The 21,147-nt window shown below is 39.0% G+C and overlaps 2 protein-coding genes across 2 annotated transcripts in view; one reads left to right on the top strand and one right to left on the bottom strand.

The window, feature by feature from the left end:
* CINP (cyclin-dependent kinase 2 interacting protein) overlaps positions 1–5,834 on the top strand; it is a 6,783-nt gene extending 949 nt beyond the window's left edge. Inside the window, exons 3-8 of the mRNA XM_010584029.1 lie at positions 18–305; positions 529–652; positions 990–1,158; positions 2,279–2,405; positions 3,945–4,074; positions 5,573–5,834. Of these exons, the coding sequence (XP_010582331.1) occupies positions 18–305; positions 529–652; positions 990–1,158; positions 2,279–2,405; positions 3,945–4,074; positions 5,573–5,775 (1,041 nt within the window). The 3' untranslated portion in view covers positions 5,776–5,834. The remainder of the gene's footprint in view (positions 1–17; positions 306–528; positions 653–989; positions 1,159–2,278; positions 2,406–3,944; positions 4,075–5,572) is intronic.
* Positions 5,835–9,314: 3,480 nt separating this feature from the next.
* ZNF839 (zinc finger protein 839) lies at positions 9,315–20,961 on the bottom strand. Its single transcript, XM_010583965.1, has 8 exons — positions 20,855–20,961; positions 18,988–19,920; positions 16,753–17,004; positions 15,929–16,021; positions 15,418–15,570; positions 13,643–13,783; positions 12,477–12,615; positions 9,315–10,684 (listed from the first exon to the last, which is right to left on the bottom strand). The coding sequence occupies exons 1-8, from the start codon at positions 20,948–20,950 to the stop codon at positions 9,693–9,695; spliced, it is 2,799 nt and encodes a 932-aa protein (XP_010582267.1). The 5' UTR covers positions 20,951–20,961; the 3' UTR covers positions 9,315–9,692.
* Positions 20,962–21,147: the final 186 nt, after the last annotated feature.

The following is a 21,147-nucleotide window of genomic DNA, read 5'->3' as shown; positions in this document are numbered from 1 at the left end:
CTCCCTCTGGGTGGGAGCGAGGGGCCGCGGGGGGCCAGGCCCGGGCCTGGGGCAGCGGGGAGCAGCCAGAGGCCGGGTCCTGGCGCTTCCCGACTAAATTAGTCAGGTGTGGGTGTCCGTTGCGCCCTGCCAGCCCGGCGGCGTGTTACCGCCACGCGTGGGTGTGGGTGCGGGCGAGGAAGGCGCCCGGCGCTCGCTCATGCCCCCGGCAGAAGCGAGTGACACCCGTGCCTCGCCACGTGCGTGGGCTTCGCGTCTGTGACCGCTTTTCAAGCGCCTCCGAATCAAAGTTAAAACCAGCCGAGGTGCGGGCGGAGCGGCGGGCGTTGTGGCTTGGCTTCGGGCCGGTCTGGCAGCCCGCTCGCTGCCTGGGGTGGGGCGGGACCTGAGGTGTGAAGGTGGGGGCAGAAAGGGCCGCTGGCAGCCCCCCGGCGCCCTGAGGGGACGCTCACCCCTGAAGGGAGTTGCCCTGTGCCAGCAGGTTCCCCTTGCTGTGTGTTCCTCTGAGGACACATCGTGAAATGCGAGGTGACGGTCGGGGGTAAAGCACCCGCCGTCTTCCGTGGGACTCAGCTTTCTCCCAGACGCTTCAAGCTCGCGTGTAGGCGCCAATTAAGCGAGACGTTCACAGCGCAAGCGCTGCATGCATGCGGTAATTGTGGCTGTGATTTCTTACTGTTATCGTACGTTGGCGGAAGACAGATAGACTGGTCAGTCCTGCAAAGCCACTACAGGCCATGTAACAGCATCACATCTCAGAACATGCTTGCATTTTTTTTAATAACACGGTTTTCTTGTAAGTAGTAATAAGGCTGATAAATGAGGAATTAGATTTCATGACTGAAGACAGTTAATGTAAATTCCGTTTTACTTTAATCAATATTCTGCAGTAAAGCGAGGAAATCGTTTGCACAAACAGCTGCCAGACAGCACGCTGATTTGTTTCTGTGTGCTTTAAATGGCTTGAATGTCTTTATTTTGTCATGCAGCAAAAAGTCCTGCTGATGGTACTCCAAGAAGATCTGTTTTACCTGTCAGCGCAAGAAAAATTAAAGATAATGCAGCAGACTGGCATAATTTAATGATGAAATGGGAGAGACTGAATGATAATGGATTTACTGTCGCAAACAAAATAGTCAACATGAAGATCAGTGAGCAGTAAGTACGCTAATACATACAAGTAAAGACAGCATAAAGATTGCTTTTCTTGAGAAATTAATCTGTTTTCTTCACTAAAAAGTTCTTTTTGGAGATGGGGGAAAGAATATGTCAACTCTTAGATCAAACTCAGCGGTTGCACTTTTTTTTTTTACATAAACTATTTACATTCAAATAATAAACATCTCAAAGATTAAAATAATCTCATAAAGTAATGATATTTGCAAGAAATGGAAAATGTTTTTTATACATAGTCAAGCATAGCGGATATTTAAAATACTTATATAATGTACATATAGTTAGAATCTAATCCTATAGATCTCAGCCCATGTGAGTTCCCTTACTCTCTTGCATATTTATACTGAGGCCAGTATTACGAAATTTCACTCAAGTCAGAAGTTCAGCAGATTTTAAGAAAGAATCAGTGATTTATATAGACAAAAAAGTTGTAACAGTGATGATTTAAAAAAAAAAAGAAAACAAAACTAAACAGAAAACCAACCACTTTGGTAGAGCTATTATCTTCATGCTGTAAAGAAAAACCTCTAACAGGGTTTTGAGAAGAAAATTCTCCAGAGTCCTGACAGCTGAACAGGATTTGTCTGACAGGGTTCTGACAGGTACAAGCTCAGGAATATTTTGCTGTAGTAGTGTCAGATGTTGCTTTCACTCTAGCAAGTCCCTCTCCCCTGTCTAAGTTGACAGCTTCTGTGGGAAAGTCAGCAAGACAGGGTAGGTGTCCGCACATTAGCTGCTCTGGGTTCACAGTTAAATGTCTTGGCTTAAATTGTGCATGAAGCCTGGGCATACCGTGTCTGTTATGAGAGGATAACCTCCAACACAGGGGCAAGGTAAAGTGGGAAGAAGCGTTATCTTAACACCTGCAACTGTTTTTTCAAGCACATGCTCTAAGGTAAATTCTATGTTCCTCTGAAGATTATGGTACCAGCCCCAATTGCTCCCATGGCTAGCTATGTATCTTACTATTTTTATGTAGGAATTCTCAGGAACAGCCTGTGAGAGAGAGATTTTGTAGGATCAGACCACATGGATTTTAAATCTGCACAGCTTGAGTAAACCTGTATGCAGTTGTTTACTCTCCCTTATGTTTCTATTTTAGATTTCCAGACAACAAATGGGAGATAGCATGTGATAACGGTGCCACAGAATCTGAAAAGCCAACTCTAAAATACAATGAAGAACTGGACAATTGCTGTGTGGAATTACTTGAGACCTTAAAGCGTATGGTAATGCTCATTTTTCAATCTTAGTCAATATGAATCAATTCCAAGTATGTTCAAGTATGACATAAGGAAATGTCCTCAAGTATTTGTTGTAAACAGAAGATTGGGATTTTTATTCATAGTTCTTTGGCTTCAGACCTAAATGGATGATAAATCTGGTGTGTACCATTTATTTGCTTGATTGGTAAATTTGAAAGTTGGTTTTACATCTGCTTTCTGCTTATAATTCTAGTCATCCCTTTATAAAGTGATCTTCTGAAAATGAGTCATACAAAAAATGCATTCTAAAACTGCACCTGTTTTCTCATCCTGAATATTCCCCCTGTTTAGAACAGAACAAACAACAAAGCATAAAGGAGTGCTTTACCTGCCATCATATCCTTGTAGCTAACTGATGAGACATAATGCAGTTACATTTTTAGTCTGCCTACCTGCTTTTTCTGTACAGAACTCCTTCTCTAGAGAGTAGAGTAAGATAATTATTGTGTAATCCATCTTTTTTCTGGATACATTGCTAGGAATTAATGTCACCTGTCAGTTTGAGAGGAAACAAAAATAGTGGGTTTTTTCCTAATACTGTAACTTAAAATTTTTATTAAAAATAACTTTTACAGCCTTCTGCCATAGTGGAAGCTCAGTATTTAGAATAAGCAGAAAAGCAGCTAGGTTTTCCTCAAATTTTGTTCTGTGGGGAAAAGTAACAGTAATTTGGGAATTTTTTTTCTTTTTTTTTTTTCCTTGAGGTAGTTTTGTATTCAGACTACCAAGTGTGTCGATGCAATTTTTTACTACTCCTGAGCAATAGGAGTCTAAGCAGCCAGTGTTAGATTGGATACTAAACATAGCTGCTACAGACATACTTTATTTTTCGTTCCTCATGAGTCCGTACCAGCTTACGAGTCTATAGAAATATCTGTATTTTATCTTCTTGACATAAAGATATGGCCTGCAAGCTCCATTTTCTTGTAAATATTAGTCCCCATCAGTAGTGCACAAAGTCAGGTGAACAAGAAGGAAGTGGATGGAATGACCTGTTTTTTGAAGCAAGCTGTTAAATCAGCCTAGATGTATTGTCAGTCATAGCTTGAGCTGCTTTTCTCACCTGCCACTGATCTTTTGAAATAAAATTTAAGTCATCTTGACATGGTAATGTAAGAAAGCATGTGTTTATAGGGCTTGTACCACACTTGTTCATAGACAGCGTGATGGTTTTCCCTAGTACTAAATTGCTATGGGAGAAACCCAGAGACAGGTGAAAAAATGAGAGGGTACTTTAATATATTTCTACATGGAGGAAATAAAAGAATTACGCAAAATCAGAGTTGGTAAGTCATATCTGCGGTGTTCAAAATTTTAGGGTATCTCATATTAAATCTGTGTATAAATTCCATCTTTGATTCCTGTCTGGAGTTAAAAAAAGTGAGTTAGAAATGTTAAGAATAAATAGTCTTCAGAAATAGTGTATTTTAAAAAAATGTTTAAGATTATAGTAGCCTAATGTTCCCGAGATGTTTGTTAACATTACATGTTCATCATTTTCAGACAAAAATACAACTGAAAATGGAAAAGCTTACTTTGACTACTAAAGCAATCTGTGACTTGGAAACATTCCACCGTGGAGCTGGGAGTTGCACAGCACCTTTCTTTCATACATGGCCCACACCATACTTCTGTAAGTAAAATATTGATTATCTTAGCTAATTGTGTTGTGTCATTGATGTCATCTAATTTAGGACTGAAAAATAAACCCTTTTATGTGAATGTCTTGCCTTAGAGAGAGAGAGTGTATCTGTCTCCTTTATAATTGACTGATCAATAAACACATGAATGCACTACTTGGCTTAGGATTACTGCTGATGACTGCTTGCATGAATTGCCAAGCATTGTCTGACATGCAACAATTACAGCATAAAACTAAGCTTGTCAGCAGCTTACAGTGTTCAAGCTGCAACAGCCACATCCTTTGTAGAGAGAGATGTATTTGCAACTCGGTCGTGTTAAGCTGTAGGCTTAACTGACTTGACTTGTTATTTGACACTGAAATGAAATTCTTGAATGTGAAGAACAAGCTATACCTCAGTTATTTCTTGGGCAGCCAAAGAAAAATTCCTCTGATCTCAATGTCAGTCAAGACAAGTAAAGAAATGTGTGGTTACTGTCTACTGTTAACATCAATCATTTTGGCATTCACTTGATGGCAAAAGGTGCTGCGTCCCAACTGGTATTACTGCAGTTTTAAAACTGAATTCAAGAGAAGCCTGTTTGCATGCAAACCAACTGCCTTCTCTGTGAAGTGAAAGTCATACCTTTGTGAAGCCCTGCTTCTTACTTCACTACCACAAGTTAGCGAGCATCTTGCGTATTAGTTTCTGCCAGCTTAAAAGGGTAAGAATGACAAAGAAAGACAGCTCCTGTCAAAGCACTTGTTGTGACTGAATCATTTAATGATGCTCTCTACTCCATGAAAGACTAAATCTTCCTGAAGGTAGTGGTAGTTCAGGCTAAGTTAGAAACACAAGATCAGTCTCTCTTTAAATATGTGGCTATTTTTTTAAAAGTAAACCAATTAAAGATTATTACATAAATACATTTTAACCCTCCATACCAGTATTACTAACATAACTAGTAAGAATATTAGTTTTTACATTACACACTTCAGTTTTGGTCTGTTTTTTTGTTTTACTGTTATTTTTCACTATTGGTATCACTTATTGGTGATCGTGCATTGCTAAAGTGCCCGACAGCATGTGAGGACATCCTTTAGATTAGCTAAAATCAACAGTGACTCTAAAATGTGAAGCTTTGTATTTCAAGATAGCATTACCAAATTTTAAAATCAAATTTCAGTTATTTGAAAGAATAGCTATAATTGCTAATTTTACAGTGGATCCTGAGAATCAATACCACTGCTTATTCTAGAATTAAAAGGGGATTCATGTCAAAATCAGAAGTGTATCAAATATATCCAAAAGTTGAGGAAGTTGTTTAGCATTTTATATTCTAGTGCACAAACATTATTAATGCTGTAAAAAACAAGATGTCTCAATATGGGGAATAGCTTATGTAAGGTAGCGGGTTTTTAATGATCAACATATTACAAGTATAATTTAACTTCTAGAGAATTGCTGAAATGTTCTGGTCAACATGCTTGGTTTTTCAATCCATTTCAGATGAGGTTTCTTTGAAGCTCTCTGAAATGTACAAGAAGGAACTACAACTCAAGCAAACAATTGTACAAGAAATTGCTCATTCTGCTGACCAGGATCTGATGATGGTCTATTTATCATCATGGTTATATCAGCCTTACATTGAGAACAGCAGCAAACTACTACTTGAAGCCATGCTGCTGGAAACAGGACATAGACAGTGCTAGAAATTCAAATGTTACATGGCTTGCTTCTAATGATGCTTACATGAAACTGAAATGGCAAATTGCAACTTACCAAGTGAGTTGAATTTTTGTAAAACATTAAAAATATTTTTCTCTATTTGTATTTATTATTTTGTATCAGACGATACTCCTTTTTCTTCAAAGGACAATCTGGTTTTGGTTGCTTTATCCATTTTAAGTGCAATAGAGAGGCTACAGGTAGGAGGCCAAGTCCCCTATAATCAGAAAGAGGTAAGCACTACTTGGTGGTCTGGGGGGATTCAATGCACATAGGCACCTACAGCAAAGAATTTAACTGCTTTCCAAGTCTTGGCAGTCTAAAATACTTATATTGTCCGTTTCACCGTAGAAATTCAGCACTTCCTGATCTTCCATGGGCATGGCTTAACAGGGCTAGTGCTTTTGTACTTGCTTTATAAATGGGGAAAAGGAAAGGAAAGCACAAAAGGCAGGATCCAAAAGGATCCACATAGTTTGGTATGTGGTTCTGAAATGCTGTCATAGACACTAGTGTAAATTCTGGTTTGGTTTTGATTATAGTGAGGTTAGGTACATCACCCTTGAAGAGTGATCCAAGCCTGAACTAGCACACTGGGAAGATTTAGTACAACTCACCATTCCACAGTCATACAATGAAAAGATCTTGTCTCTTTTAATTCATTGTAACTTTTTCTTTTAGAGATGTTTCGTGAAAGCAACTATTGAATAAAAACAAGACCTGCTTCAGTCATGGCCTTATCCTGTATTGTTTGCTTCCTGTCATAGGGCTCAGTGAGTTTTTCCTTGGATTACTGTTTCTGATGTCAAATGGTTTTGGTTTAAAGGTGTGCCTCCTCTGTATTTTTGGTTAGCAGTTTACATGACAGGAATTGGTGGCTCAAATTCTTGCTTTTCTTTTTCAAGCTGCTTTTTTGGAGAGTACAGAGTGTGTTCAGGAGAAACAGTTAATGCAAAAGCTAAATGCTGAAGTGGAATTCAGTACCCTTATTAGCTTTCACTCCTAAAGATGTAATAATCACTGTAACGTGGAGAAGCTGCTCCACTTACCCCAGCCTTTAGTAACTGTTAGCTGCTATTGCAAATTATCACTTTTCAGAAGTGTACTACAATGTGGAAACTACACAGCTGTGTCATTAAACTTTTAGTTAAATCCCTAACGTGTAGCGAATGTAGGCCTTCTGCTTACTTCATTATGATTAATAATCAAAATTCCTTCCACTTACTGATTGCTGTATGACCTGGTCCTATATAAACTGTTTATTTAGATCTCATATTTCACACAATTATGTGGTGTTTCTAAGTGTTTCATTGTTGTGCCCTGACAGATGTTTACCCTTGATTCTCCTTGAAACAACTATGTGAACTGAAAGACAGTAACACGAAATGCACACTGCTATGAAATGACCATGATGGCTGTGGCTTGACACTAGAAAAATCTAATTAAAACAGTGAGAGATTCTGGAACAGATTTCTGATAGGAAAAGTAGGGTCACTTAATTAACTAGTTTCAAGCTGAAACCCCATAAGCTTGGTAAGGGAAATACATGAGTTTTCTGCAATAACAGAACAGACAGACATGAATTGGAAAAGATTTCTCAACATGTTGTTCTGTTCAACAACGAGGTTGTTTCTGACAGCTTAATAGTGTTCTATTCTTACCCCAAATTTCTAGCATCTAAAAAGAAATTCTGCTGTCGCTCAAGGAGAACACAATCAGTTATGAATAGCTTTGTTGGGTTTTATTTTTCTGTGCAAGCGTTCCACCTAGTTTAACAGCTACCTTAATTTTTCTGAGTAGGGCCAGACCCTTGTCACTATGGAAACACCTTCATACTTGGGAAATATTTTTCAAGGAGAAAAGGTTGGTTCACTTAAAAGAACAATTCTATAAGATGAGAGTAGGTGTATTGTATTTCCCAGCATGTGCAAATCAATAGGGAAGGCAGAATTGAAGCAAATTTTCATTTTCTGCACAGGCGGAAATTGTGGTTTGTTCTTGTTTCTTAGAAGAAATAAGCTCTTCAGGAAGGAGTCTTCACATTCACAGACCCCCTTGCCCATTGAGTCCTGTCAGACACAAGAAGATTACTGCAAAATCATTGCAGAGATGTTTTGCCATTATAGCTCTAAGCAGTTGATTGTTGTATTTGAAGCCCTCAGATGTAGCTGTTAAGACATTGGTACAAAAGAGTGTAATAAAGAATTGCTCACTGCAATTGAAGACTGTGAAAGACCAGCAGAACCTTGCTTTGTATGGTATCTTCACTTGTAAGGTAGGCCTGTATCCTCTGACCATTACCACCTCCTAAAAAAAGGAGGAGAAAAAAAACCAAAACAAAAACTACACCATAAACCCAACCTCCAGACAGGAGCTCACTGACATATGATGACATCTTTCACAAGCACACATAAAATGCAGTGTTTCGGCTAATTAAATTAACCTTCTACTTAGGCAACCAAGAAAAAAAACAAACACAGCAAAAACCAAACAAAACCAAACCCAGCTATGTTAAAGAGATACAGTAGAGCAGACTGTTTCATCTCTAAATTGTCCTTGCTCTTGTTTAGATTAAATTTTAGTGGTTTTCCTCAGTTACAAGACCATGAAAAAAATCAATGTTCATAGTTAAGAACAGTTCTCCTGCATATTACAGGTCCATTTAGCTGATTTATCCAGTTATCTCAGTAGCCTCATGTATTTAGCAAGGAGGCAACACACCAGTTTTAAAAGGTATGTTACCAGTTTTCAGTAATGTCTGCAATAGCTCATGAACAAAATAAAGATATGGGTCATTTAAGGCTGTTCTTTTTCACGTGCTAAGCTTCTTGAAAGTAAAGACAGTGCCTTGGACAAGAAGCTGCTAGGAGGTCTCCACAAAAATATTATCATGCAAGCAACGTACTGAAAGTATGACAAAAATACAAGATAGCAGTAGGTAAGTAGTTTTGTGAGTTTTCTGTCTGCATAGAGGAACAGGCATTATAGTCAAGGGTATCTTTTTATTATGATTAAGTAGTACAGGGCAGTGTGGAGTTACTAGGAAGGTCAAAGCTTAGAACTGATAAAGGATGCATCATCTGAACAAAAAAGTATAATAAAAGTCTAACAAAAAGAGATCATCACAGACTAAGTAAAAAAAGAATTTGGTATCTCATTAAGGAAAATCAGATCACTACAAGCACCTTCCCATTTCTGACTTAAATAACAGCAGGTTTTAAAGGTGTGGCTGAACATTAGACAAGCATACTTAAATACATTTCCAACAGTTCAGTACCAGCCAGATCTTGTTTGAGGGTATTTTTGTCTCTAACTCAGTGGATGCTTATTTAAGTAAGGATCAGCTAGGCTGTCACATTGTTCCCGGAATGCACAAGTGTGGATTATATTTAAGACTGCCCGTTTTTCCAGGCAGATTTATGCACATCAAGTCTAAATGCTAATGAATATTCAAGCTAGCTTTAAGAAAGTGCAGTAACAACGTGTTTTGTAATCTCAATGGCACAGAAAACACATATTTTTAATGTAGTTTTTATTTTACCCATATACAGCTTGCCAGTACACAGCACATCACTGCTGAACAGCAGTACAACTTACTGCATTTTCAGATGGCTAGAGAGAAAAGGAATTATGTAACAAAAGGGAATAGTGCAACAGTTTTAGGGTTGACAGATTTCCACTTTCCACCCACCCCCAACATATAAAGCAAATAGAATGATGTTAATTCTATAATTTTTGGTTGCAATGCTGCTAGAATTATATAAACATAAGTTATAAAAAGTACAGGGCATAGAAACAGTTTACAAATAAGTTAAATTTCAATTATTTCAGTATTCACATTAGAAAAATATACATTTTAGAGTCCATCTTTTCCAGAAGAAAGCATATACAGTTTTCTAATTTATGGCTCCAATTCACTTTGCGAGAGCAAAATATCTTCACTTTGGCCATCTGCTTCCATTGCCAGTAGTGCTTCCACGGTTTCCAAAGGTATCCCCTCAGGTGTGCGAATGTGCATTGTAGTACCATTGGAATCAGTTACAATAACAATACCTTCTGCCTGAGACAAAACAGCAGTGTCTGGATGAGGCAGGATAAGCCCATCTGAAGTCTGAATAAAAATCTGTTCATGTCCCTGAGACAAAAAATCATGGCTCTCATCAGTAATCTCAAAGGCCACAGTTTCATCTACAGTAACTGTATTCTCCAGCACATGTTGTTCCTCTGTGCCACAAGAAAATTCATTGGGGTTTTTAAAAGAGTTTTCATGGTTCACATGAGCAGACAAGGAGGCTTCCTGGACAGGGTTCTGGTGCGACTCAGTCTGAACACTGTGTGGGTAGCTTATTGGCACAGTGTTTGTTGAAAACACTTTTTCAAGTTCCTGCATCTCATCAGTCATACCAGCATTACGAAGTTGTTCAGAATGTTCTTTAATAGCAAAATTATGGTTTTCTTCTTGCAGTTTCTGGTATTTTTGATTGTGACCATTTTCTTCACTTGTTGGTAAGTTAGTGCTCTGACTGCCCACTGCATTCTCTGACACAGAGCTGCAGAGTTCAGGAGCTGACAGTCCACCTGCTGTATTCTCACTCACAAAGTGCGCTTGAACTAACTGAGGTGAGCCATCTGCTTCAACAGGCAATACAACTTCAGTATGTAGCAGAGATGCGTCACCTGCCATGTCTGGTCCCTGTACATTCACAGGTTGGGAATACTCTATCCTCATTTTCACAGTCTGGGAGAAGGTACCTGAATTTTCAGCATCGATTCTAACTCCTGAATCAGTAAGTGAATTATGTTCCTCTGCTGTTGGTAATGTACTTCCAATTGCACAGCAAGTGATATGCCTATCTTCTGAAAGCAGGATTTCTCCATTTAATGGATTAAAACCTGAAAAGGTGAAAGAAATATCATTTTGTTGGGCAATCTATTGTTGCATGTGCAAAAAAAAATATTTTTCAGCAATAATTTTGGAGGAAAAGCTAGACTGCTTCCCTACTTTCTTCCCCCAAATTAGCAAACCTGAAGCACCTTGCAAGAGTTTCACATCACTTCCCAATGAGAAAGCCAGTATAAAAATACTTGAGGAATTTTTGGATAGTGAAATATCATTGAATATTTCCATACCAAGAGACCTTACAGTTGAAGCAGCATTTTCCTGTTAATCCTGAAAACAACCTGGGCTGAAAGTCAAACTCAATTTTTTTCCATCTGGCATACAGGTGATAACATTAAAAGATAAAGAATATACCAGGCACAAAGTTGTCAGCTGCTCATCCCCATTACCATTACTACATTGACAGAAGCATTTAAACTTGATAAAATTTCTGTTGATAATCAAGCTCATCCTGGACTCAGACATGTCATCAAGTTACTACGTATCTTATTAGCTGTGCTAACAGCCCCAGGAGCACTTTCATCTTGTGACAGAAGAGAAACACTGGAAATTTAGTGTGTTTTACCAGTTATTTGACCTGGACCACCAAGAGCCAGGTCACAAACCCAGTAGGTAGTTGAACAATAATCACTAAGCTGCAGTAGCATGAGCTGTCAGTTTTTATTATTGAAGACCAAAAGGAAAAAGTAGGTTGGGGGGGGGTGTTATTATGAAAGATATCACTGCACAACAAAGGGGGCCTAACACTGCACAAGGGACCATTTTTAACTTTGCACTAGACTAGCAAAAGCCCTACTAGCAGGTTCAAGTGGAACAAAATTTTAAAAACTCATAGCCCAGAAGAAAATCATAATACAACAAGAAATAAGGATGGTAATGCAGAGAGCCTTTCAGAGAAAGAAAAATAAACTAAGGGGGGAAACAAAAACACAACCATTGACAGAAAGACATGCAAAGGGCAAAAGCAAAGCAGCTTAGAGCAACACCAAAAAAAGATATTTACAAAGCAAGAGGACAGTACTGATATACACATTTTACTAAAGATGGCTAAGGGCTGAAGTCTTTCACAACAGTGATCATAATGCCTCTAAATTACAGGAACACTTTTGCATAAAAGACCAGTGGACTTTTGGGAGATTACAGGTGGGGGACCCATCTCACTCTCCTTTCTAATCCACTGTTACCCTGCCAGTCTGAGGGGCAGGGGGAATAAAGACAAAGAAGGGATAAAAAGAAAGGCAACCATCCAAAGACTGCAGTGCAAAACAGTGCAATTCTAATCTTCAGGTCCCACATCTCCCCTGGGATACAAGACAGACTGCACCAGCTCTTCCCCCTCCCCCAGGATCCACAAAGCTCTGATGATATTGCTATTGCAGCCTGCTGGGGCAAAGAGGAAGGACACGCACACTGCTTCCTCTTCCTCTGCTCTCCCACTGCTGGCACAAAGATCGTGCACCATTTCCACTATAAGGGATAGGGCGGAGAGGAAGCATTCAGGAAGTACACAGTATAGGACAGTACTATTCTCATAGTACTGCAGTAGTATCAATATCTGGATTATCATGCATTCAGAATTGAGCTACTGCTGTGATCTGCATCATCCCTAACTCCCCCCCCACACACACCCCGTGAGGCCTTTCCAGCTAAACAACTGCTTCTGAATGACCTGGGAAGCAAGTTAAGAAATGAAATCTTAAGACAAAAAACACAGAAGCTTGAGGAACAGAGATTTGTTCAGCTCCTCCACAAACAGAACAGAATTGGAAAATGTGAAGAAGTTACCATCTTTTTCAAACAGTGTACACAAATTCCCACTCTTTTCTTTCACTTCATCTTGACTGGCATAAGCATTATTCACATTCTCCATTACGTCTTCTAACTTGGTCCTTTTGGCTGATGGCAACAGTTCCTCCCCTGAGCTCTGTCAATACAAGAGATTATTAACTGGCTGCCACCGTAACAGCTGACAATATTGGAAAAGATCACAAAGTAACTGTGGGCACTTCATGGCAGTGAACTGATACTCTCCTTGAAAACAGGATTTTACACTAAAGTTCTTCCTAAAAGGTAAGGATTTAAACACAGCCCTCGGAATTCACCAAAAATGTCACTGATTACTTTTGATATTTGGTTGAAACAATCTGCCTTTGCTTCAACATCAAAGCTTCTCTCCAAGCCTTTGTGATTAGCTGTGCGGCATGAAATCTGCTATAAGCTCTCTCTCCAAGTTCAGTGAAGAGCTATGAACAGCGTGCCCAGCACTGTTTGGTTAATGAAGAAAGACCGATCAGCTCTTTAAATTTAACCACAGGCAGAAAATGGAAAAGCACTAGTCTTATTTGCCCACCACCAGAAACAACTCTGGATTAAATAAAAAGTAGAACAGTTAAGCGGACAGACCATAGAGATGTATGTGACTTTCAAGAAGAGGAAACACAGCTCCCTATTACAGCTGTAAACAGACTAAATGTGGTCAACTGACTTGTTAGAAAGAAAGAAACTGTTTTAATGCACCTCTACCAAACACCAATTAGCAGAGCAACCACTTCTGCAACATCTGAGCCTGCTGTAAGTTAGCCCGTTTACTCCAACACAAAGTATTAGAATCTAGGGATCCTTCTCGCTGTGGGGCCTCCATTTACTAGCACCTCAACAAAATCCTTTCTTTCCTGTGTCATGAGATTACCTGTAAGCCTTTGAGATTCTGTCCTGAATGCTACCAAGTGTCTTCCCAAAGTACACCTTTAGCATGCTAATTCATATGCTCTGCTATGATACCACAGTAGAGAGTACTTCTTTAAGTATTTCCCAACTCCAAACACCATGAAAGCCTTACTTTAACATGAGTCAGATAATACTAGTATGATGTTGTACGGAATAATTATCTGTTTTAACAAGTTTTAATTTGTCTTAGTTTCATTTTTAATTTTCACAAAGGTATTCCATACCTCAGCTAACCGTTTTTGTCCCAGTATCTCCACAGGCACTTGCTCACTAACCATTTTAGTTATACATTGTGAACAAGAGTCTACACCTTGCATCTTTCGTTCTCCAGTGAGTATTTCTGTAATTCCTAGTGATGCAGCAACCTTTAAAAACAGTTATAGGGAAAAAAAAGTAAAAGTTAGCCTCTCCAGTCTGAATGCTGAAATACTGATTCATTTTCTTAGAACTGAACTAGAACTACATGGGGTCTAATCTGACAATCAATCATCACAGCTCAGTGAAGTATTTAGACTGCCATGTTTTCTACTAGCCTCCATATTAATAGAACACGACCTTCACTTGAAGGTGAATATTAACAGGCGAACTTGAAAGAATTAGGAGTACAATGGTTATATATAGAATCCAGAGACAGTTACTAAGAGCAGAGTCTAATAAAGAACAGTCGAGGCTCTCCATTATTTAAAAAACATTTAAGTCTTCCTGTTTAAGAGTATCTCTTAATATCTCTCAGGATTTCCCCCACCCCATTCCATTCCTGTGCTTCATCCTTACATAGGTGTGCTACTATACAACTTCTCAAGGGTGGGTTGGATTTTTTGTTTGTTTGGGTTTTTTTTAAGAGCATAATTCTATATTAAGAATGCACATTAACACTGAAGAGAAGCAAGAAAGAGGTTCTATTTTGGGACTGCCAGTATCAACAGCATCCCTTTACTTGGTGCAACTTCATTTCTCCAAAGGGAAACATCAGTGTTAGTTACAAAATAGCCAGATGAGCATGCAGTAATTCTAGAAAGTTTTTTAGTTTGTACAGTGAACATCATGATTTATTCTGAAAAAATAAATATTAACCACTGCTAACAGTCAATACAGGACTTTATTTTTTTAAACCAGGATTATTATAAGAACCAAAATCTTATCTCCACTGTCCCTACTGAGTTTCCAGTGTGCTCCCCTCTCATAGCAGTTGCAAGTTCAGTGCTGATGTACCTTAATGACCACATCATTTAGAAATTTTGTTGGAGGTAGTATACGAAATAGTGTTTTCACTACTGGAAACAGAGAAGGGAATACAAAAATATGTTATGTACAAAGAGCTGTTTTATTCTAAGCAAGGGGAACACAGATCAATAAGGAACCATAAGGCTAAACAGACCCACATTAAAAAAAAAAACAAAAAACCACCACCAGAAAAGCAAACCTACATTGTCTTTCTAGATACAGCTGCATAAACAATGAATCTGAACTCACTGAAATAATAGTTTGCAGTTTTATTAATGTATTCACTACCTTTCATATTTGTTAGTATGACTGAACTGCATAGATGCATTCAGTTTGTCCTCATTTTGCAATGAAACCACTTATCCCTTTAAATCAAGGCCACTCATTTTAAATATAGACCCCTCCTGCCTAATCAAACATCAAGATGTACTTTGATTAGCAGTTAATGCTAAATACACCTTGCAGTAACATGCAGCTTCATACTACCCTAAATATGCAAGATGGGTATCAGTACTACTAGAATTTTTAAAAAATATTTCTAGTTTTATCTACTGCCATAAACTAGAATTGTAGTTTTATTATGGATTTGTTTTTCTCTTTGGTTAGTTGTTGGACTTTTTACAATTCTGACTATTTGTGTTCATCAAAAAACACGTTTTCTTCAAATAACTTTACCAGCATGACAAAGCTTATCAGAGAAAAAAATACACAAAGCATCTAAAATAAATAAAACAAAACCAAAAAAATCACAGTTCCTAATAGAGTGCTTTATTACCTTAGCATCTTTTATTTCAACAGGCTGCTGGCAACTCAGCAAATCAGAATTACTGAGGTGATCAAAAGCCATTTTCTTTACCATATTATGCAAGTCTTCAAATTCCCTATACACATCTGGGAAGTAAGCTTTGGCTGGATACCCTTTTTCAACCTAGAAATAAGAGGGGAAAAAAAGGGTTTGTTTTCTCCCCCCTATATTTTAAAAAAGAAGATTAAATTAAAGTCTGTCAGTTTGTTTTGTTCAACATTATTTTAAAATAGAAACATTCAATTCAAAAGATTATGGAATATTCAAAAATGCCACTAAATCAGGCAGCAAAAAGTAAGGCTTTCAATCAAGAGACCTACCAGAGTTTTGCCTGAGTAAGACTGAAGTGACGTGCAGAACATCTACATTCTGCACAATTCTAACTTAGGAAAAATTCAGATACATTTCTAAAGGAATCCTTTTAGGTATACTAATGGAAGTCTCCCGAAAATAATTTAACATTTTTACATAAAAAACTCACCTTCATCAACAGAAATTCATATACTGTAACAAGCTTTGTAAGACGTGGGAGAGCCAGCTCCATTAAGTCTTCATTATCACATTGTTGTATTAGCTGTCAAAAGCCAGAATGAGTTTATCAGAGCAAAGCAGCCTACAGAAGTTATGCATCCCACATTCAGAACATAAAATATTGCTACTTTTTTTGAAAGATACACTATATGTTTAAGCAGCTTTGACAATAGATGCAAACATAACACCAAAAGAGGAGATAAATTAGAAAACCTCAAAACAGTTATTACCCATATACAGACAAAACTCAGTCCCACAAATGTTGCCAATTCATAGAAAGACCAGCAACATCAGTAGGTTTAGTAGCCATAAAGGATCTTCCAAAACACACTGGAAGCAACCAAAAGATTGTGTTAGTTGCATGGATTTTAATCCCCATTCTATCCTCCCCCCAGAGCTTCTTTGTGGTTTTGGTTTGTTTTTTTCTTTTCCTTTTTTGATGTTGCCCAACTTCAGTTGGGTTTATTTCTTTTTACTGTGTTGGAGGAGATACACAATAGTAGCTAGTAACTTTCCTTCTCCAGAAAAAGGATAGCGAGAGTATATATATCTACATGTCAAAAGTCCCTTTCCAGACTGAGTTCCCATTTTGCCTTTGTCCAGTGTTCTGCTACAAGTATTTTTTCCTTAAAAGACAACTTAATGTTTTCTTCTTAGAAGACGTCTTAGGCTTTCATCTTGTCAGTACATAAGGATGTAAAAAAAAAAAAACAAAAAACCAAAAAAAGGGCAGGGGGAAGATACTTGTGAAGTAATTGCAGAAGAGAACCGTACCTCTTTTAACCTAGCTTTTCTTCTGAATACATTGTGTTCTGCTGACACACTACTAAGTGACTTTGAAGGGGACTGACCAGGTCTGCTAAGCCTTCCAGAACACCTAGATCTTCCACCCATCCTTGGTCGACCACGTCTCTTTGGTCGTCTGGGTCTTCCAGGTCCTTTAGCCGTTATGGGTCCCCGGTGTCCTGAACTGGTTTCATTTTGTTGTTCTGCCAACATCTGTCTGCTTTCTGCAGACTTAGAAGTCTTAATTAAAAGAAAGAGATAAGTATTTATTCACCATTTTAAACAGTGTTTTGAGGAAGACAATTTTATAATTAAGTTCATCTATTCAAACAATAAATAGCATATTAAATAAATGCAAAGTTGGATACAAGCATAACTGCAAAGAAAGTTGTGGAATAAATCTAACACATTAGTAAGACTGCCACTTCTGCAACACATATGCCAAATTTGCGAAGTTAGCATTTTTGATCCACAAAATGTCATACAAAATGCAAAGATTAAGGGAATGTAATTAAAAAGCTATTTTATGTCAGTTAAATATGTTTAATGTTTTTAAAGTAAAATATGCCCTCTTCAAATAAAGAGGTTGTAGAAATAACTAGCAGTAGAACATACCCAAAGAAAAATTTGGGGTTCACGGTAACTACGTCAAAGCACGAAGACTTCATATGAAAGACAAAAACTCTGAACAGCCATGAATAGTGACAAGCCTGGTAACTAAAAATCAAAATACATCGCCCAGTTTCAACATTTCAAAATCCTTAGTATTCCCTAAGGACACAGCTAAGAGGTTGCTTCTGTTATAAAAACCACATGGCAAACTCAAAGTACATTTTCTATGGTTGTCATTGTGATTTCAATGTAAAATTTTTTTACTGATCAAAGCAGTGATTTCTTCCTGAACACATCTTGTCTTCCCTTCCAAGCTAGAATTTCTAAGAATGTCCTAGTATTTTTTTTAAGAAAGCTTACAATAGTACTGAGTTATATCAGGCTTCTTTTCATAATCAGTACATTTTCATTCCAACGTTCACTAGCTCCCTACTGTTCTAGTGATTAGGAAAGCTCTAAAAAGGCCAAATTTATGTCAGTTCTATCCAGGGATTAAATTACTAAATTAGTTCTAAATATGATGTAAGACTAGGTTGAGCATGGGGATCTTGATTGCCTTCCTGTCTGTATTAATGTACCAGTTTTAATAATCCTGCTATTCTTTCTAGAAAGTATTTACCTGGCCAAAAACTGTAACAAATCTATGAGTTAAAGTGCAAATTTGTAGAATTCATATTTGCTAGTTAAAAGTAGCAGGTATAATAGAAATCTAGTAATCAGTAGTAGTATTACATATGAGACTGACTGAAATTTTTCTAAATTCCCATCATCCTGGGTAAAATAAGTGCTGCACAGGGAAGTAACAGCTACATAATAATACAGAGAGCAGACTTCACTGTTCTGCAACTCTCTCTTTCCACAGATGAGAGAAGAATGTAGAGGACAGTTGAGGTTTGTTTGCTGCATTGGCATCTTAAGCTGTAAATGTTCACATTTCTGAGGATAAGTACACATTTACAAATAAAAGTAAAAAATGTGACACTGCTACATCTAAATGAGTATTTTTTCCTAGACAGCAGCTGTATCAGCTCTTGCTGCAAGAAGTTAGAGTTATTTTAATATTAAAAGAGAAACTTTACTTTGAAGTGACCAGAACAGAAAACATCACAGAAAAAAATTTGCAGCTAAAGTAGCTTCTAACCGAGAGACTCAAGTTTCAAAGTGTTTCATTTGCAGTGGTAGCAAAGCCACACTTTCAAAACCTACTCTAGGAAAAGCCGTGGTCCACTGTCGGATTCCAAACAAGTGTCATCACAGAAAAATCTCAATTTCTCTAACAGAAATTGGTAAAGCAGATGATGTCTTGCTGTCTATCATGGCAAAGGTTGTAACTGAACAATGCCATTTATGCAAAGTTTTTTCAAGCTGAAAACTATATGTCAGAAAACCAGTAACAAATGAACACTCAGTGAACATTTTATGTGCCTGTGCAAGAATACTATTCCTGCAACACTGCAACAGAAAATAATTTGATTTTTAAAACACTTCAATGGGAAATTTGTTCGATTTAGTGTATCGGTGGATATTCTGAGCAGTACAAGCCCATGCTGCTACAAACCTGCCATTCTACTTTCCACAGAACTGACAGCTTTTCTAAGTAACACACTTTACCTGTTCTCCAGCCTTCGAACCAACAGTTTCTTCCAGACTGGTAGCTAGTGCATTTTCATTATTTAAAGTGACAGCAGTTGAATCCAAATGTGCTGGACTCATCATTTCCTCTCTTATTTCACAGGCATTGTCCACAAATACACTTCCATTAGGCTTATTTAAAGGTATTTTTTGAGGTGAAGACTCCAGCTGTCCATGGCCTGGGTTAAGTTTATAATGTCTTGCTAATCCTCCTTTTCCTATATAGGATTTTTCACAAGTCTGACATTTAAACGTTTTGGGTTTCAGATTATAATTTGAAGAACTGAATAATGCATCCTTTCCCTTCACCTTTCCTTCTTCATCATCTTCTACACTCAGCTCAGAGTAGTCATCAGAATCAGACTGATGACCATCAGCCAAATCCTCCATTTTAATGAATTTATAATCTTTAGCTTTGTATTTGGGGGGGCGTGAAATCCGTCCAGAACGAGTTTTCACTTTCAAGGATTTTTTTAACTTGTCATCTTTTTGTTTTTTTTCAAGGCATGGTATCAGAGTATTTGCTGAACTAGCTGCAACCATGGTAGCATTTGGAGACCTTGTAGCCGATACTGTGGCACGTGTAGCTTTCTGTCCATTTAGCATCTTAGATGTGGGAATCTTGTTCACAGACACTGATCCATGAGATGGTAAAGGTCTCTGCATAAGCAACTGAATTGGAGACTCAGAAGAACTATGCAGGAATAGCTGCTGCTGCTGCTCAGTTCCTGTAACAGGCTGTATCCTAATTATCTGGGGATTAATAATGCCAAGTCCTGGTATGCTAGAATTTCTACCAACCGACTGACTCAGCGTTATAGTTTTGGACTGGATTGGTGCCAATGATGGCATTGGCCTTTCAGTTTCCTTCATCTGTCCTGGATGAACTTGGACACAAATGGCTTCCAGCTGCTTTTGTGGAAAAAAGGAAGAGTTGAGATCACACACATACAGTATTTCTAAATAAAGACAATACTTATCAAGATGATATACATGTGCCCTCAAAGTAAAGCACGAAGAAACGAATGCACATCATTAGTTTTCCGTTTTAATGCATCAAAGCACAGATTTAACACGAAAGCACGGATTCCCTTCCTTCAAGCTACAGGCCTTCCTGCACATTTACTGATCTGACTGCTGTTCAACTAAAGCACGTGAAGTTTTAGACCATGTCACAGCTTTGTTTCCTGCTAGCAGGCCTGTTCCGGAATAGCAGAGTCAATGCCACTACCTAGGCAATTTCATAACCTTCAGCAAACCAAACGCAGGTGAACTACAGTCTGCTAAACAACACAGGCCAAATACCAGAGCCAGGACATACTGTAGTAAGTGCTCAGTTCAAAAAACACTTTGTGATGATGATTAAGAGGAGGCATGTGTTACCGTTCACCTCCCTCACAGTCTCTCCTCCTCATCCAAATTTCTGCCTCAGCTCAAACCAATCACTTGACAACCCCTGCACCCCAAAACGTGGGCTGAAAGCCCAGGTACTGTCACCTTCTGTAAGAGTGGCACGCATTTTCTGCCTGTGCATCACTACTTAGCCGCTACCGAACAGCTCTTCTAAGCTGTTTTAGCTGCATGTGTAGTCAGACCAAAACACTGACTGCAGCAGCTAGTATCTACATTCAAACGCGGATTTGTCTAAACCATGCTGAAGTTGTGTCTTTCAGCTGCGAGACCGGAGTCTACACCCAAGGGCAGGTGTGACTGAGGAGGAAGCCCCCCAAAAAAAGAAAAGTTAAAAACCATTAAACCGCCGCCCCGAGACCTGCCCTCGGCGGTGCATTTCACCACCCCACGGGCGCCGCAGGCTCCCTCCCTCCCCAGCCCCCGCCTGGGTTACCTTCTGCGGGAGGAGCCGGGCGGCCGCCATGGATTTCCCCTGCTGCAGGGCGACCCGCTGGGCCACGCTCTGCAGCTGCTGGGCGGCGTTGTGCATGATGCTGGCCAGCGGCGGGGCGGCCCCGCAGGCCTGCGGCGGCAACGGGCCAGCGTCCCGGGACGGCGGACAGCCCTCGCCGCGGGAGGGCGGCGGCCCCGGGCAGGGCTCCGGCGGGGCGGCTGCCACCGCCGGCGGCTTCTGCTGCTCCTGGGCCTTGCTCACTTGCTCGATGACCCGCTGGGGCTCCGCGGGGG

Source organism: Haliaeetus leucocephalus, unplaced genomic scaffold (genome assembly GCF_000737465.1).
Source record: "Haliaeetus leucocephalus isolate CR32 unplaced genomic scaffold, Haliaeetus_leucocephalus-4.0 Scaffold932, whole genome shotgun sequence".
NCBI classification, from domain to species: domain Eukaryota; kingdom Metazoa; phylum Chordata; class Aves; order Accipitriformes; family Accipitridae; genus Haliaeetus; species Haliaeetus leucocephalus.
The sequence above is the reverse complement of the archived record's forward strand: the minus strand, read 5'-3'. Positions and strand labels throughout refer to the sequence as shown.